This window comes from Idiotropiscis lumnitzeri, chromosome 11, assembly GCF_059441095.1.
Source record: "Idiotropiscis lumnitzeri isolate Australia: NSW breed Sydney's pygmy pipehorse chromosome 11, RoL_Ilum_1.0, whole genome shotgun sequence".
NCBI classification, from domain to species: Eukaryota; Metazoa; Chordata; class Actinopteri; order Syngnathiformes; family Syngnathidae; genus Idiotropiscis; species Idiotropiscis lumnitzeri.
This window is the reverse complement of record NC_142401.1, coordinates 22366995-22381994: the sequence shown is the minus strand read 5'-3', so window position 1 is coordinate 22381994 and position 15000 is coordinate 22366995. Positions and strand designations below refer to the sequence as shown.

The window sequence follows — 15000 nt, the reverse complement described above, 5'->3', positions numbered from 1 at the left end:
TCTCCGGACCATTGCTCAACTGTGCGTGTCACAGCTGGCTGCCTGCGGACCAGAGGTTTGTACACAGGCAGGAGAGCAATCAAGTTGTGGTCAGCTTTGCCCAGTGGGGGGAGGGGCAGTGATGTGTACGCCTCCTTGGTGTTGGCATAGAAAAGGTCCAATATTTTATTGTCTCTGGTGTGGCAGGTTACATCTTGTGTGAATGAAGGCAGAGAGGAGGAAGGAGAAGCATGATTGAAGTCACCGGAGATAAGGAGCAGGGCATTTGGGTGCTGTGTTTGTAGCATGCTCACAGCTGCAGTCAGTACGTCACAGGCTGTCTCACTGTTAGCAAAGGGTAGCACGTACGCCGCCACCGCGATCACATGACTGAACTCTCGCAGTGAATGGAACGGCCGCATGCTAACAGCTATCAGCTCAATGTCCCGACTGCAAAGTTGATCCTTAACAGTTATGTGCCCGCCCAGGGTTACACCATCTATCATTAACAAACACAGCCAGCCCTCCCCTTTTCCTCTCCAGTGTCCTGTCCGCACGTAGTATTTGGAAGCCGTCCAATTCCACGACGGCGTCCGGCGTCAGCTCTGTTAGCCACGACTCAGTGAACACCAGCAAGCTAGCCTCCCGGACAATTCTCTCGTGCCGGGTTCGCGCTGTTAGCTCGTCCATTTTATTGGGGAGGGATCTAACATTCCCCATAATAACGGACGGGAGGACGGGGTGGTATCGTCTCCTCCTTGCCTGGCGTTTAGCCCCCGCACGACATACCCGTCTCTTCCTCCTCAGCTCGCGGGGGATATCAGGTCTCGCTCCGGGAGCCGACGCGGGGTTAGCACGGAGTGCTAACAGCTGATCTCTTGAGGACACGATCGACACATATATATATATATATATATATATATATAAATATATATATATATATATATATAAATATATATATATATATATATATAAATATATATATATATATATATATATATATATATATATATATATACATATATATATATATATATATATATGCTTTTCTCTCAGCTTGGTCTCAAGGGAATGGACTTAATGAGTGATAAACAGTACTCTTCATCAAGCTGGATCCAACATTCTCTTTTGTTTTTGCTTGATCGGCTTTGCAGGTTTGAGCCTATTTTCAATTGTATTGACATCCGGACTATTTTTGAATTTATGTTGGCTTAAGTGAGAAACATTTAAAATTTTCAAGTCTGACAGACCAAGTGTATGCCTTTCTGTAACAACAGTCTCAATCACCCTCTTCTCTATATCCTCAGGTCCCACATGACTGTAAGCCGAGGGCTACGGCTCAGGGGCTCCCCACCATCGGAGTGGTTTGTCACTGTAGTTGGAGCCCTCTGATTTCTCGTCCCACCTACTGCACCCTCTCCCCACAATTCCATCCTGCCCCCCCCTCAGCCCCTCCTACCGCCCAAGCGTTGGTTTGCTGGACGTCATGAGCATAGTAATCACTCTAGGAGTCACCACACCTGAAACGTCTTACACAGAAATGGCAGCTGGATCAGAGTAAGTTATCAATGGCCAATGTGTTATGACAAAAACACAATAAAATTACCACATTGCCCTGCACCATTTCGGTATATTTAAAAAAAAAAAGATTTTTGCCATAGGATTTCACTCAGTCCATTAGTTGTAGTTGTTTTTATTAATTTACCTGTCAGGTTTAATATGAGTAAATTGGGCTTTCTATAGGGATATCGACCACCATTTCCAAATTTTATTTTAAGTGCTTTGAGTAGTTTCTGTTTCAATATCGACTTGATAGTACCATTTCCAATGTCACATAATTTTGTTCTTAATGGTAATAAAGTGTACTACTCCTGTCAAGGAATACAAACTCTTCAGATTACAACTGAACACTTGTGCGCAAAATTCTCCATTAGAAAACCCAAAAAGAAAGGGAAAAATTATTTACTGTTGGGTCAGATCTATGTAAACAAGAGGGCGTTGCAGAACAAAATGACACCCACATTCCATGTCCTCAATTGTTGATCATCTGTGAAGGAATAATATTTCTGAGTTTTGGCTCCATCTAGTGGTTAATTGTGTATATCAAGAGGCATGAGGTAAAATATTGGATGGAGGACTTTTTTAAAACGCTATATTAATACCGGTTTTATTTCCTGTCTGCTTTTTGAAATTTTAGCCCTGAATCTGTTGAAGCAAGCCCTGCCGTAAATAAGAAAAGCTTCAACAGCCACAGTTGTGGAAGTGCACAAAGTCATGGGAATCGGGGCCTACCATATGCTGTGAGTAAAAATGATTTTTTTCTTATCCTATGTACATTCAGTTAAATAGAAAATATTTATTTATGCAAGTATATACGTACAGTATTGTACAAAAGTCATAACACCCCTCACATTTGGCCCTTATTGTATTATATATACACACACACACATATATATATATATATACATATATATATGTGTGTGTATATATATATATACATATATATATGTGTGTATATATATATATATATATATACATATATATGTGTATATATATATATATATATATATATATATATATATATATAAACTTTAAACTTTAAAAACTGCTTGCCCATAGGGCAAGTGCCACTAAAATCTGCCTTGCCCGAGTGGCCAAATTACTTGCCCGACTTTGGCAAGTGACAATTTTTTTTCTCTAAGAATAAAATGTTTATAGTTGAAAAATGTGCGCCACAAATGTAAATAAACATATAATCTGATACACATAAATTAATCTTGTTTTCATCATCAACCATGAAACCCTACTCCCAACAGCATGTATCATCCTGTGCAGTTATTGAAAATGTTAATTGTAGTTTTAATAATTAACAAATCTGCATGTTAATTTGGGAAAATGATATTACAGCAATCCAGATTATCAATTTTAAATCCAGGAGAGCCTATTAATTGAGTAATCACATGAGTAAATTATGAGTGTGGGAAATTTGTGTATTCCTTTTTAAGACCAGTGCCTGTTGTGCTGCCTCCATAAATTTCATAGCATAAACGGAACACAGTCACTGACACTATGTCAGGTCACATCATGGAGCTAATGAATTAACAGCCAATAATCAAATATTACTCCCTTCCTTACTCACAACTGAATTGTCTACTTAAAAATATTCAAGCTATTTTAGTCATGTCAGAGGAATCCGAAATGTTCGGATTTGAACGAACTCGTCGCCACTTGTAAACATGCGCAGAAGGTAAGAAAATTTCCGGCTGTCAATTTTCGGCCGAAGTATCGTAGGTTTTTGTTGTGTTTTTCAAACTTCAAATGAGGATGCAACTTCAGCGAGTTCCAATACTGCGGGATTTATTGACGTCCACTTTAACTCGACATTCACTGAACTAACTGATCCCCGTAGCGCCCGCCCATTGCCCCCGATAAGGCCAATGGACCATACCACAACATAAGGGGGTGTCTGGGTTAAACCATCACCATACAGTGCACACAAACAGATCACACCACAGTTTTCGTCGAAATTAAAGATATTTGGCTGCTTTAAAAAATGCTTGCCCGGTCGGGCAAGTTGCCCATAATTTTACCTTGCCCGTGGCCAATTTTCACTGGCAATCGGGAAGCGGTTAACCGCGAACCCTGTATATATATATGTGTGTATATATATATATATGCGTACATATATATATATATATATATATATATATATATAATAATCTTTTTTTTTTAATTGTAAATAATTCGAAAGCCAAATACACATGCTCTCGCTGGGACATACATAAGTCAACGGACTGTGCCTGACAATGAAAGTTTCATTAAAGTAGAAGCACACATTTTTTACTAACATGTGATGGATGATCCCTTTTGTGAGACACAGCATGTGTTTTCTATTTTGAATGCATTTTTAAAATCTAATTAGACAATAATAAAAAAGTCTTCACAAACCAAGGGGTGTGATGAAACATTAAGGGCCAAAGCTTGTTACTCCCTTTTTTTTCATTGTTTTAATTGGCATGTGTTTTATGTTACAGTTTACCTAACATTTATCAATCCCTGCTCCTACATTTGTCCTTAATCTCCATGATGTTTAGGTGCTTAAATCATGGTGCATTATTAACACCCGCACACCAGGAGTTATTTCAACAACCAATGCTGAAGTTGCAAAATTTTCAGAATAAAACATTTTTTGCTGCAGTTAATTCCTAAATGTCAATGTCATATTAGATATAATGTGCACATCTAAACTTTTGGTATGATTAAAAACCACCCTGATGTGTGAAGACGTTAATACACTACCAAATCAACTTAATTGTTATTTGCAGTTTCACATAACTGGGTGTTTTGGGTTTTTTTGCCCTCATTTTCATTCATCTCCATTTTCCGTTTCCCTTTTTGCCTGAACACCCGTTGTTTGAAGATGCAACAGTCTTCCGTTGTGTGTTGTCAGGATCACAACTATGGTGCCCCCCCTCCTCCCACCCCACCCTCTTCCCCGCTCTCTCAAACCATCATTCGTCGAATGGATCTCAATGGCGTGGTATGCAGTTCCCGCTATATCCAAACTACAGCGGACAACTCAGCAGACAGTGATAGCTCCTCAGAGGAGGATGGGGCTATAGCCAACTGGTGTCACTGCACTCTGATGCCAGACGGCTTGCTTATTAAATGTGACAACTGCAGGTGAGACATGGAGGATGTGCCCTGTTTTGTCCGCAAGCAGCTTTTTACAGTTTTTCTCAATACAGTTTGGCAAACAAATAGGAACTAAAGCATCCTAATGGTTCCAATGTTGGCAAACGCCTCCCCTTACACACTCCCCTCAAAATGATCTGGGCTGGATGCATATGAGATAAGTGATCATTATATCTGCTTTTATTTCATGTTACTGATTCTGATACACAACTTAGAAGCACCATTTGTTTCTACTCACAAAGGTTTTGTTGCCCTCAGTTTTCTAATTAAGCGATTATAAAGAATAGGTAACTTGGAATGTCTAAATTCTTTTAGATTTGTGTTTTACCAGGAGAGCTGAAGGCAGGTGGGAAAATGTAGATGAAAAACATTGGTGACTGCCATTTGGAATGGGCTGAAGAACAAACACTGGTGTACTTGGCAAAAGACGTCTTAGGTCGCTGGGCGACATTTTGAGAGCTGCTAAAAAAAAAAAAAGCAAAAATAATTGCGTCTGTTTACAGAAAACTACACTAAAAGATGCAAACCACTATTACAAAGAGTACTGAGAATGTCAGAGTGGAATTTTCTGAAAAAATAACGAGACAAATCTGAACAATTGTGGAAGTTCATGGACTTAAGACAAAAATTAACCATTGATTCGAACCAAAGTGATTCAGCGATCCTTCATCATGCTTCAAGATCATGATCCGGAACACATTGCCAAAACAATAAAGGCGCTCATCAAGACTTGTTGTACTAAGACTTTATACTAGAAGTCAGTCTCCAGACTTAAACAAAAGAATGTGCATTTTCCTGCTGAAAAGGAGACTGAAGGGAGTACCCCCCAAAATAGACAACTGAAAGAGGTTCCAGTGAAAGTCTGGAAAAGTATCACCAAAAAAACAAACAAAACTAAATAATTAAAGTTTTATTCAGTCTTATCTAGTTTAATTGAGTACATTTTTGCAATACTTTTTCTCAGGTAACAAGTAGGTGTTTAGTGCATAATCCTTTCTTGTAAGTTGTATATGCGTTCCAGATGTAAGTACATTGAAATTCCAGCTCATGCTCAATGCTAATCTCTCTTCTCATTAATTTTTATTCAAACCCTAATGGTCAAAGGGAAATGGCCTCACTCTTCCAATACTTTTGCAGGCGCCGGTATTATTTGAAGGAAAATGGCTGCAAATAATCTATTAATTAAATGAATTGTGTATTAGTTTGTTTTTCATTATTACTATATTTTCACGACCATAGGATGCACCGTATTAAAGGGTGCAGTTTCACTTGTGGGGACTATTTCTGTATTTAACATACATAGGGCGCATCGGTCTTATTGGCCTCAGGCATGTCAAAACAGACCGTTACCATAGCTTAGTATGCATGCACGCCAAAACATAAAATAGCATGTATGCTAGCAAAACAAGGCAGTGGGAGAGAAACTGAGATTGGTTGTACTTAATTGAAGTATTTAATGTCCTCACATTATTTTATTTATCAGTCCTCATCCACAAAACCATCAAAGTCCTCGTTCAATCACGGCAGGTTCCCTCTCAGTCTCGCTACCGCAGGGCATCAGCATTTCAAGCACACACTTTAACTTCACAGTACATGATCACACAATGCCAATGTTGGCATTGTCACGAGTCACCACACTATGTACAGTCACTGTTTTACATCAAAACCAAAACTATCACCCAACATCAACCGAACAGCATACTTGCAAACAATGAAACAACCAAAACCAGGAACAAAGAAATACACTTAACCCATGCTATTCATATCTCAAGAACTGCAAAGCATTCTGGTAGTGCTTCAGCCTCAGCCCACCAGAAGGCTGGTTAGAGAGATGTCGTGAGTGGTGTGGTTTGAGCAGCGTCTTTTTTTTATTTTTTGAGATGGGGCAGGGTATGTTGTGTAAAGGTTAATCTAACCTGTGGTGTTTCTTGCTTGCAATAACATAAATGATAAGAGAGACTACAGCATCGTGAACAGCTGCCTTTTTATGCAGCTTACTCCCGCATGTACATACTGGTCTGTTGTCAACTGACAGTGCGCTCAAACTGTGACCAAGAGAGGGTGGTCACACAATACAAAGTGTATCAGTACAGCGCTCTATGGTCTCAAACTTTACCAACAGAAGGGGGTTAACACACATTGTGTAATGCCTCCAGTCAGTAAGGCGGAGCACTCTGTCACACATGGACAGATTTTTGGAACTCAGTCCACACATCAGGCGCTCCGCATTATAAGGCACCACGTCCACTTTAGAGAAAATTTGGGACTTTTAGGTGCACCCTATTGTCGTGAAAATACAGTAGTCAGTGATTATTTTATTCTATTATCATGTAATTTTTGAAAATATTGTTTGATTCCAACCGTTTCCAATTCTGTAGTTGAATTCATGTACATGCATGCATGCAAACTTTTATAGAGGAAATTTCATTGGTTTACAGCCACGTAATGTTTGTATTTTTTTTTTGGTCATTAACTTTATTTTCCCATATATCCAAACCAGCAATGATCTCTATTTGTAATGTTGTTCTGGCCGTTTTCTTGTTGCAGACTTGATGGGAGGAAAGGAACAGTTGGCCAGCACAGGAAAAATGAAAATATCTCAGGTATTTGACTTTTTTTCCTCCATCCCTTACAGTTCAGTTTTAGCATCTGTAAAGAATATCATAACAGCCAAACAATATACCTGTGCTTTCTTGGTAGCTGGAGAGAGCAGTGCCACAGAGAGTGGTGACGAGGAGGTGTCACCTTCCACTATCTCTTACACTGCCACCCAGCATACACCTACGAGCATTAAACTTACTGTCAACAGAGTCAAAAGAAGTAAATCTAAAAAGAGGAAAAAGAGTACAGAAAAAGCCAGTGGAACACCAAAGGGCAAGAAAGTGAAAGTATGCACAATCTGTCACTAGTATTTGCCACATCTCTTCAAGAAGTACATCTTTTTAATTGGTGTTAAATGTATTCTCTCAGGCTTTTAGAGAGGGTTCTCGGAAGTCTGTGAGGATGAAGGTATGAATGACGTACAGTATAAATGAAGTGGGATTTGTATTGTTGCTGATTTTAGTTTCATGAATCTTATCTTTTGTCAAGAACTCGACAACAGAGGCCAGTGTGCTGGATGAGAACACAACAGAGGGATGGGAGAGTAGAATCCGCCAGTGGACAGACCAATATGAGGAGGCTTTAGCCAACCAGTACAGCTCTGACATCCAAACATTGCTCCCGCTTCACCACACTGACAGCACGACTGTTGGAAACACTGAAAGTGGACCCATGAGTCTTCCATCCACCTCACCGACATCAATAGACGCCATGGACACTATCAACCGCACCGAGCTGGCCTGTAGTAACACTGTGCTCGGCTCGCAGATGCAGGTTGGCCCAAGAAATCGTATTCCTTAACAGTATTTAACATTACAGTGGACCACCGCTATTCACCGAGGAATGGGGCTGGGTTGGCTCACGAATAGCAAAAATATGCATGTGATTGCATTCTAAATACTTTAGGATATTCAGTTGTACCTCAGCTTACAAACTTAATTGGTTAAGTGACCCTATTTGTTCATAACCGGGTAAAGTTACACATTGAAATGAATGATAATTTTACAATAACAATTTTTGACGTAGCCAGCTGTAGTTAGCCCGCGCACACTACCGTGTGCGTCTGATGCAGTGATTCTCAAATAGTGGGGGCGCGGTGCAATGCTGAGGAGGGGCGCGTGCGACCCTGGGGTACCTGCTTTTTTTACGCTGTAGTACGGCTAAATGATTGTTTTGGGACCGAAATTGCGATCTCAGGCAACGCAATTTTGAGATCGTCAACGCTGCGGTTTGTGCCCGAGTTTACGCAGTAGGTCAGGCAGTGCTGATTTAAAAAAAAAAAAAGAAGCGTCAACCCTGCTGCTCGTTTCCCCGGAAGTAATTTCTTTCGGCGCTACTTGAATGCTAGCCGCCAAGCTATATTGCGTTGCAGCAGTATGAGCTTTATTTCTACTATATCTAAGTCCGTGCACAGCAGCAGCAACAAGCTGCGTCATGACAAATAAACAACCCCACTTACAAGTAGCGTTTTAAACGAGGAGGCGAACGAGGAGTCGCTAAGCGTGCTAATCGCTAAAATGAATTACAGCGTAATAAGTGCTTGACTTTTAATAGAAGTCTGACACGAACCCCGTTTGGGCGGAGACCCAGCGGCTCTGAACAGAAATGTTGTATTGCAATCATTACGTATCAAAACATAAAATTAGACGACGGCTACGTGAAAATAATTGAGAAGCACTGGTTTGATGGAACGTCGCACGCAATGTCCTGTTGTGGAATGCTAACATAATGTAGCGTCTACTGTGGATTGTGGTGGCATTAGTCAGCGACCTCACATGTATTAAGAAACCAAAACATAGTTTTTATTTCCGCATGATTAGCATCAAAACAGCAAGAGCACAAGTGCTATCTTGTGAACACGCAACGCCTGTTGCATTTATGGAGTAGGAAATTTCACAACCCAAATTACAACACGACGCATTTCCCAGAAGCCATTGATGGCAATACCCGACAATAAAACATAACACACCTAGGTCGTTAGAATATACTAATTTACAGTGGTAAAAAATATTGGGAAAAGGTGGGTTAACAATTGTGTTTTACTGAGCATTGTTATTTCCGAGTTTTAAGATATGCATCACGCTCAAGATTTCTCTCTCTCGCAACCTCTTTCTCTGTCTCTCTTATTTTTTAGGCACGCACCACATTTTAAATCTGCAGATTATATTATGCAAACTAGATAAGCAAAACAAAATGTTTTATATTCAGGTTAAATAAAAACTAAATAAAAAATCAATTCAAGTGATGATTTTAGTTTTCTTTGGCATGGTGCATTTCATTCCTTAGATTTCAGTCCCTTCTATATTAAAAAAATGGAATGTTGCTCAAGAAACGTGAAATATGTTCAGTATTTCTTTTTTATAATAATATAGGTAGTTTCATAATAATTGTGCAATTCTGCATAGTGTATAGTTTTTGGTTCCATTCAAAATGTATGTAATAATTAGATGCTTGCGCTCAACATCAATACGTATTTCGTTTGTGGATCGCTGCAGCATCACACGAGCGCAATGAGATGAGTGTGGTAGCAATTTAAAATAATAAACAAAATATCAAATCGAAATCGGGAAGCGAAAATCGAATCGAATCGGGGCTTTTGAGTGAATTGTTACATCCCTAATATATATATACATATATATATATATGTATATGTATATGTGTATATATGTATATAAATATGTATATATATATATATATATATATATATATATATATATATATATAAATATGTATATATATATATATATATATATATATATATATATATATATATATATATATATATATATATTTATATATATATGTATATATATATATATGTATATATATATATATATATATATATATATATATATATATATATATATATATATATATTTATATATATATGTATATATATATATATGTATATATATATATATATATATATATATATGTATATGTGTATATATATATATATATACCGAACGGAGCGAAATGTCGCCCCGCTAGTGCCCGGGCGGAAGTTGTTCCTCTTCGGCTTAACTGTGACGCGAGCATTCCCTCCTCCTACGGAGCTTCCATTCGGTTAAACTTAGGGGCCGCTTGACTCCGCCCGTGCCCGGGGAAGGTGCTCCTCTTCGGCTTAACTGTGACGCGAGCATGCCCTCCTCCTCCGGAGTTTCCATTCGGTTGAACTTAGGGGCCGCTTGACACCGCCCGTGCCCGGGGAAGGTGCTCCTCTTCGGCTTAACTGCCACGCACGCCGGCCGGCCTCCTCCGGAGCTCTGGTACGGTCCGAACCGCGCGAAACGTCGCCCCCGATCTTGCCCGGGGGAACGTGCTCTTCTTCGTCCACTCTCCTCTTCGCCCACGCTCTTCTTCGGCGCACGCCGGCCGTCTAACCGCTCCAGCGCCCGTCGTGCCGCTCGGCGAAACTACATTGCTCCCGAATATTTTTTAGACCCGCGAAGCACTGAACCCGCGAAAGGTGAACCGCGAAGTAGCGAGGGTTCACTGTATATATATATGTATATATGACATATATATATATATATATATGTATATATATATGCTTTTTAAGATTTTTATAGCGTATGTATAAGCCCAAAAAAGTCTCTTGGAGCCTTGAGCTAAAGTCGGCCATTTTGAAATTACTTAAAAGGCGGCGAGTCACCACAATGGACTAAATGCTTAATAACTCCCCTGCAAATGCTCTAAAAAAAAATCCAAAACTTCACCTGAACACAAAACGTCCCGACCTGAAGATATGTTATTATTCTGTTATACACACATTGCACCTCATGGTAACAAAAATATATTGTTTTTTACATTTTAACGTACTGCACAGAGCCCTTTCAACGAATCGGACTGAAAATTGTCAGAACAAACTCAATTCGTTGATCTTAGTCTATGCCAAATTTTGTGACTTCTCTGCAAAAGGCATCTGCATTACGGTGCCGCAAAATCTGATTATTCTCCGTAGCAACGAAAGTTCCCGTAACATGAATCAGATGATCCTATCTTTTAGAATTTTTTTCAAATTTGAGGATAGTCCAACCATGAGACATCTTCCAACATATTTTTCAGCTTAGTGGTAGCGCCATATACTGGTTAAAGCAAATACAAGTTCCTTTTTTTGATATTTTTCTCAGAGTTGGTTCGAAATGTCTCTTATTTTGAGGTTCTAAATTTGAATGAAAACTCATGAAACTTTGCATCCAAATCAGGCCAGGCAAAATCATCAATATTTTATTAGTTTGTCGTGCAATTTTTTAAAAATGACTCGCTATCGCCCCATAGAAATAAAAAAAGAACAAAAAAAAACAAACCCGGCTCTGTTTCATCAAACGTTTTCAAAATTTACAAAGCCGAAACATAATAAAAAGTCTCTGGGAGCCACATGCTAAATTGAAAGGTAGTCGGCCATTTTGAATTTACTTCAAACATTGACAAGACTTTGAGAACAAAAGCTACTCTTAGTTTCACTACACAAAAATTCCTTTTGAAGATTCCTCACATTATTTCTTGTAAATATTTCACATTTCCAATGTGCCGGTACCCCAACGTTGCCAGGGTTGCGAGGGCCCTTTATAGATGCTCACAGCTCTAATTATTATTGTTTTAACTTTTTAACTGTTTTGTGTACATTGTAATGTAGTGTAATGTGCAGTTTCACCTCCACCGGTGCATTACTGCTTTTTTGCATTCGATGCTACCCAAAAACAACATTGCCATGGCTAACACTGGCGGTAGCACATTGCAGTAGGGAACTCCTTTATATAGACCACATCTCCATCCGGAGGTGTTTAATCAGGTTAATGGTCATAATATCATCGTATTGTACCGAGTCGACTGCTCATTTATTTGAACAAAGTTTCGCCACTCTTTCGTTCTGCGTATGACACCGTTGCTTTAGCTGCATCTTCTTCGTTGGTCTGAATGCTTCTTCTTTGTTGGTTTAGCGGCTGCTTCTTTGATTTAAATGACTCTTCTTCATGTTTGTAGGCCGCTGCGTGCGGCCTACAACGCACTCAATGCCACGCTCGTCGAAAATGTTATTGAAGGCATTTTCTTTTTATTTTGATCACGTGAATATCGCGATACATATTGATATTGAATTATTGTCCCAGTCCTACTATATATAACACATACGCTAGCGTGTCTAATGCGTCACCTGAAATCTTGACTTTTACTTTTTTGTAGCTGCAGTTAGGACGTGTTACACGTGTGCAGAAACACAGGAAGATCCTTCGTGCTGCCAAGAACCTTGATCCAGACATCCTTATTATTGAGTATCGAGGAAAGGTCATGCTCAAGCAACAGTTTGAGGTCAATGGGCATTACTTTAAAAAGTAAGTATGAGTTTCGTTTTCCTCTTAAGCCTCGAGGACACGATGTCCATGATTTTCATAACAATTTGATAGCTATTCACGTGTAGCGATTATTGTAAGGTTTATTTAAAATTTAACAGCCGCTGAATTTTGCTGTACACTCAGCCGCCACTAGGGGCACCACATAGTTTTTTTTCTTTATTCAATTTAAAAGGCTTAAACAGATAAAATACCCGTGAAAAAGTCATTAGTTAGGAGGCTGCTACATTTAAAGAGTCTGAGTTCGTTTTTTAATCTTAGCTGTTCATAACTATTGTTTCAGCGCACACACTGTACACAATGTTGTTTTATGAGGTGAGCATTTATTCATTAACTCAACTATGGTGGAAAGAGTAACAAAGAATATGAATATAATAGAGTGAAATCAAAGAATACAAAATAAGCAATTAAAAATAGATGATCAGTTTTTTGTTTTGTTTGGTAGCATGCCTTTACGTGGAGCATGGGTCTTTGCATTCACTAGCATTGACCCAAGGCCGACGAGCACTTATTCTGCTCCAAGTGGAAAGATTTGTGTGTGTTCAGGAGAGAACCAAAACAAAAGGAGGGACAAAGAGCGAGTCAGGAAGTTGCTTCAGTTTTATACTCTGCGGTTATCGAGCCTGAGCCCTCTCGTACTCTCATATGGGGGCAAGGCGGGCTTGTGAACCACACCTACCAAGTCTGCTAAGTAGAATAAAATATAAAGGGGAATTAGAGTTAATCAAAGCCAAATCTTTGTAATATCTTTTAAAATCATACTATCCATATAATAAAATCTTGAAACTTAACAAATGTTCACTTAATCCACCAAAAAGAATTCAGAAGAAAATGACACATTGTAACTCAAACCCGTAACTCTTATCCCAATTAACCCAGATAATGCACAGTGAAAAAAAAAATCAGAAATTAAACACAACATGAAACCTAATTGATACATCAAGTCATGCCTCAGCACTAAAACACTAGCTAGCATGCATGTTAGCATCTGTTTTGAGAAGGCAGCTTTGAAAGGGCAAAGTGGAGTTGGTCACGTCATTAGCTGTCCAGCAGGTGCTGATAACAATAAAGTGCATTCTGAGTGTGAAGACAGCTTTTGTGACAACTCAGACACAGTGCCATTAACAGTATGTGATCACATAATGTCAGGGGAGGGATGTGACTAGTCAGAACACTCCTTACAGTCATGGTTTTAAATCAAAACCAAAACTATCATCCAACATCCATTGAACAGCATACTAGCGAACAATGAAACAACCAAAATAATGAACAAAGAAATATAATTAACAGAAAACATGTATCGCTCATGCCATTCATATCTCAAAAAGAAATGAACACAAAACAAGTGATGCAAAGTATTCTGGGAGTCATTCAGCCTCAGCTAATCAGGGAGAGAAATATAATATATTTGGGAAAATTGCATACTTGAGTTTTAATATTCTGTTCGTGAACAAAGGACCAAGGGTCTTGGCAGCTTCTGGTTTTGTCTCTCTGAGTGTTACCACACTAACGAATGTAAGGATGCTCAGGGATGGTACTTGACGACCTTCAGCCGGAATCTAATCTTTCCTGTTAGACACATCAATGCCACTGTTGAGGATGCTGAACAAAGTTTCTCGAGGCTTGTAAAGGCGTTCACCTGGCGACTGGCTATTATCAATAAATTTGTCAGACCACAGCAGACTTTTCCAATTATCGTCAGTCCAACTCATGAGAGCTTAGTGCCAGAGAAGTCGATATTGGCTCTGGGTGTTGTTGATATATGGCTTTCACTTTAAATGCTAGAGTTTGTAGACGAGGCAATGATTATAATGGAATCACATAGACACTTGATTCACTGCTTTGATATTGTACTAATATTGAGTCAAAATAAATAGCGTGTCTGGCTAAATATTGACGGGAAATTATTTAGGTAAAATTATTTTGGTGAAAATATTTTCAATTGTTTTCTTGAAACTATATGTGAATAATGTTTTTTGAGTAACGTGACAGCCCATGGCCAGTTGTCCTGCTCGTGACTCAAGCGCATTGGCGTGGCCAAACAAGGATAGGTTGCACCGGCATTGCAATGTTTTGAAAGACAGATTACATGTACAATAGGAAGGGGTGCCATATATTTTGAGCGTCTGACGAAGCACACACTAACAATTTCGTGCCGTCTCGTTTCGTCAACGAATATGTTTTCGTTATCAACGAGCCACATGTAGCTCGTCATCGTCTCATTATCATTGTGAAAAAAAAGGCGCGTTAACGAAATATTATCGTCATCGTTGACAAAAAGAACACTTGATTGGTGCCCCCCAAAAATTGCAATTGCTGCAGTCATCTACCAAAACGTAATATCAAGAACAACCTTGCAACAACGCAACTGGTG

At 39.1% G+C, this 15000-nt stretch overlaps 1 protein-coding gene across 5 annotated transcripts in view; it reads left to right on the top strand.

Annotated features, from left to right (window-relative positions):
• setd5 (SET domain containing 5) overlaps positions 1-15000 on the top strand; it is a 92339-nt gene that overhangs the window by 39884 nt on the left and 37455 nt on the right. For 3 of the 5 annotated variants that reach the window (XM_088308248.1, XM_088308245.1, XM_088308246.1), the window contains exons 2-9: positions 1287-1536; positions 2177-2279; positions 4400-4662; positions 7222-7277; positions 7375-7562; positions 7645-7683; positions 7765-8049; positions 12460-12608. In XM_088308248.1, coding sequence (XP_088164374.1) covers positions 1466-1536; positions 2177-2279; positions 4400-4662; positions 7222-7277; positions 7375-7562; positions 7645-7683; positions 7765-8049; positions 12460-12608 — 1154 coding nt within the window. In that variant the 5' untranslated portion in view covers positions 1287-1465. The remainder of the gene's footprint in view (positions 1-1286; positions 1537-2176; positions 2280-4399; positions 4663-7221; positions 7278-7374; positions 7563-7644; positions 7684-7764; positions 8050-12459; positions 12609-15000) is intronic. The other 2 variants (XM_088308247.1, XM_088308249.1) reach the window with 2 other exon arrangements.